This window comes from Medicago sativa, chromosome 4 (assembly GCF_051527215.1).
Source record: "Medicago sativa cultivar Bolivia chromosome 4, Bolivia_mono, whole genome shotgun sequence".
Classification (NCBI taxonomy): Eukaryota; Viridiplantae; Streptophyta; class Magnoliopsida; order Fabales; family Fabaceae; genus Medicago; species Medicago sativa.
In genome coordinates, this window is record NC_140752.1 from 8,927,289 (window position 1) to 8,930,673 (window position 3,385).

Consider the following 3,385-nt stretch of genomic DNA (forward strand, 5'->3'; position numbering starts at 1 on the left):
ATCTTGGTATGACAACAAATATTCCACTTAACAATCTTGGTATGACAACAAATATATACTAAAAAAATAACAATACATACATTTAAAAATTTAAAAATAGTCTAATGATTTAATAGATAGTTAATCACAATTAAAATGTTTGACTTTTACTTTGACGTTCTTGCTAACAAATGCCCCCTAAGACACTCATTAATAATTTTAAATTAAGAAATTAATTGTTAAAAATGTTTAAAAAAAACTGAGAGAAAAAATGTTAAATAATTCAATTTTCAATGCATTGAATATATATATATATATATATATATATATATATATATATATATATATTCATAAAAAATTACCATTTAAAATTCTTATAAAGTCACATAATCAGTTGAGATAGACCAATCGTGTAAAACTCTTTAAACAAATTATGCATATAAATTAACCTCAAATTATATTTTTTTTTACCAACCTCAAATTTTATACTAATAAATTTTCTTATCTCACAAATGGTGTAAAAAAGTTTTATTAATCCTAATTTAAAACTATCTTATATATTTAAATGGAGTTTATATATATTGACAAAAATGTCTATTGTCCACTCCATTGTTTGTGTTCCTTAGTAACACACCACATAAATCTCAACTGCCCTTAAACTAATCAAATCTCTAACCACCATCATGGACACGACAACATCTCCAACGACCAACCACCACTGGAAACACCACCACCACCCCTCCTCCGCCGCACCTTCTTCCATCTCCCACCAACTCTCAAACTAAAAACCTCCCTCTGCTCAGAACTCTCCGGCGCCGTTGGAGACTTAGGCACATACATCCCCATCGTCTTAGCCTTATCACTAGTCAACAACCTTGACCTCACAACCACACTCATCTTCACTTCTCTCTACAACATCACCACCGGCCTCTTCTTCGGTCTGCCTATGCCAGTCCAGCCTATGAAATCCATTGCAGCAGTTGCCATCTCAGAATCACCACCTCTCACTATTCCTCAAATATCTGCAGCTGGTTTATGTGTAGCTGCTGTCCTCCTCGTCCTCGGCACCACCGGTTTAATGTCGTTTCTTTATCGTTACCTTCCTCTTCCGGTTGTTCGCGGTGTTCAGCTCTCTCAAGGACTTCAGTTTGCTTTCTCAGCTATAAAATATATTCGTTATCAACAAGATTTAGCTTCTACTTCAGCTAAAACTGATACAGTCCGTCCTTGGTTTAGTTTGGACGGACTGGCTATTGCTCTTGTTGCCGTTCTGTTTCTTGTCCTCACCACTGGTGCTGGTGAGGACAAACATAATTCAGAACGGCAACAACAACAGGGAGAGTCTAGTGAAGAAGAATTAGACTATGCTGTTGTTCGGAGAAATAAAATTAATCGAAGGTTGAAGATTTTATCGATGATACCTTCGGCTTTGATTGTGTTTTTGTTTGGATTGTTATTGTGTTTTATTCGTGATCCTTCGATTTTTCATGATTTGAAATTTGGGCCGTCGAAGATTAAGCTTTTGAGAATTACATGGGATGATTTTAAAGTTGGATTTGTTAGAGCTGCAATTCCACAAATTCCGTTGTCGATTTTGAACTCTGTTATTGCAGTTTGTAAACTGTCCGGAGATTTATTTCCGGACAGAGAAGCTTCTGCTATGAAGGTATCAGTGAGTGTTGGAGTGATGAATTTTGTTGGATGTTGGTTTGGTGCTATGCCTTGTTGCCATGGAGCTGGTGGATTGGCTGGTCAGTATAGGTTTGGAGGCAGGAGTGGTGCTTCTGTTGTTTTTCTTGGAATTGGTAAATTGTTGATTGCTTTGGTTTTTGGGAACTCTTTTGGGAGAATTTTGGGTCAGTTTCCTATTGGCATATTAGGGGTGTTGCTTTTGTTTGCTGGGATTGAATTGGCTATGGCTTCAAAAGATATGAATAGTAAACAAGAGTCTTTTGTTATGTTTATTTGTGCTGCTGTTTCTTTGACTGGGTCTAGTGCTGCTTTAGGGTTTTTTGTTGGGATTGTTCTTTACTTTTTGTTGAAATTGAGGGAGCTTGATTGTAGTGAAGGATTTGGGTTGTTGTCCAATTCTAATAAGACCAAATCCTCTAAGGATGAAGAAACTCCCTTAATTGACTAGACATCTCGGATGGAGTGTCAAATGGATTCATCGGAATCAGAAATTTTATGCATTTACGCAGTCGGTAGTTTCAAGTCACCTTTATTTTTAAATTCGATTTGGTGAGGTCGATACCAAGATGTTGATTAAATGTGGGGAATTCTTGACTGCAGAGAATCTAAATCCGTGTCAATTAGAGATGGTATTAAAAATGATCAACAAAAGCTGTGATCATTGGAAGAAAAATTTGTATAAGTACATATATATATATATCTTTTCCACCTTCCTCCTGTCAAATAATCTTGGCTATATTTGTATTGTTGTAATGTTCAATTTAGGGTGTAGAACATATGTGTATATTTATTTATTTAATAGATAAAAGTTCATCCTTTTGTGTATGAGACTTTTGCCAAGATGTGCTGGTGCAATGGGGAACATGGTTTTGTAGGACCCTCCTCCTATACTGCGGACTCAAATCATGAGTTTGGATGTAGTACATGCTTAATAAGGAATTTGTTTTGATTCATAAGCAGGCACGTATTAAGGAAATTTCATTCAGATTGTAGCTAATCATTATTTATAGTCCACAAAAGCATACTCAATCTAATTCAATGAGTGAGTGTTAAGCATAATCTTGACCAAGAATGCCTCAACCAAGACTGGTTTTTTTTTTTATTGAGGTTCTCTATTGAAAAGTACTAAACTTTTATGAACAAAATACTGAATTTTAAATTTTTTGTTTGATCAATTTTAAATTGAAATATGAAGAGATTTTAAGTTTAAATTTAAGATATGAATATGAATTAATCGTTGACACCTAACTTGCTTGAGAAGGTGATATGATTATTAATTTACTAGTTGTGTTTTCCAACTCATTATAGCATAGTTTACCCACTGCATAAGTGCATATCAATTCCAAAAGCTAAGCAAAGGCAAAAGTGCAAAACTCCTCCCACCACCAAAGGGACCACTTTGATATTAACCTATCAGTAAATAAAGGAAAAGATTACTACTTTGTGCCTAATTATCAACTTTTTTAGAAAAAAGAATTGTCTCTAAATATAATTTTTATTATTTCGAATTATCATATACATTTTTCCCCACATATATAAGGGTTCCCTCAATTATTGATCTAATAGATGGATAATTGCAAATTAATTATAAAATCAAAGGTAGAACTTATAGATGATAACCTAATTAGAATTGATGTTCTTTATACATAAAAGCACTAAGGGAAAGATAGAAGAAGATAAGTTTAAGACTTCTATTACTCTATAAGAAAGTATA

The 3,385-nt window shown here is 33.9% G+C and overlaps 1 protein-coding gene across 1 annotated transcript; it reads left to right on the top strand.

Moving 5' to 3' along the window:
- The first annotated feature begins 587 nt into the window (after positions 1 to 587).
- MOT2 (sulfate transmembrane transporter) lies at positions 588 to 2,668 on the top strand. Its single transcript, XM_085758467.1, has one exon. The coding sequence runs from the start codon at positions 926 to 928 to the stop codon at positions 2,117 to 2,119; it is 1,194 nt and encodes a 397-aa protein (XP_085614593.1). The 5' UTR covers positions 588 to 925; the 3' UTR covers positions 2,120 to 2,668.
- The last annotated feature ends 717 nt before the right edge of the window (positions 2,669 to 3,385 follow it).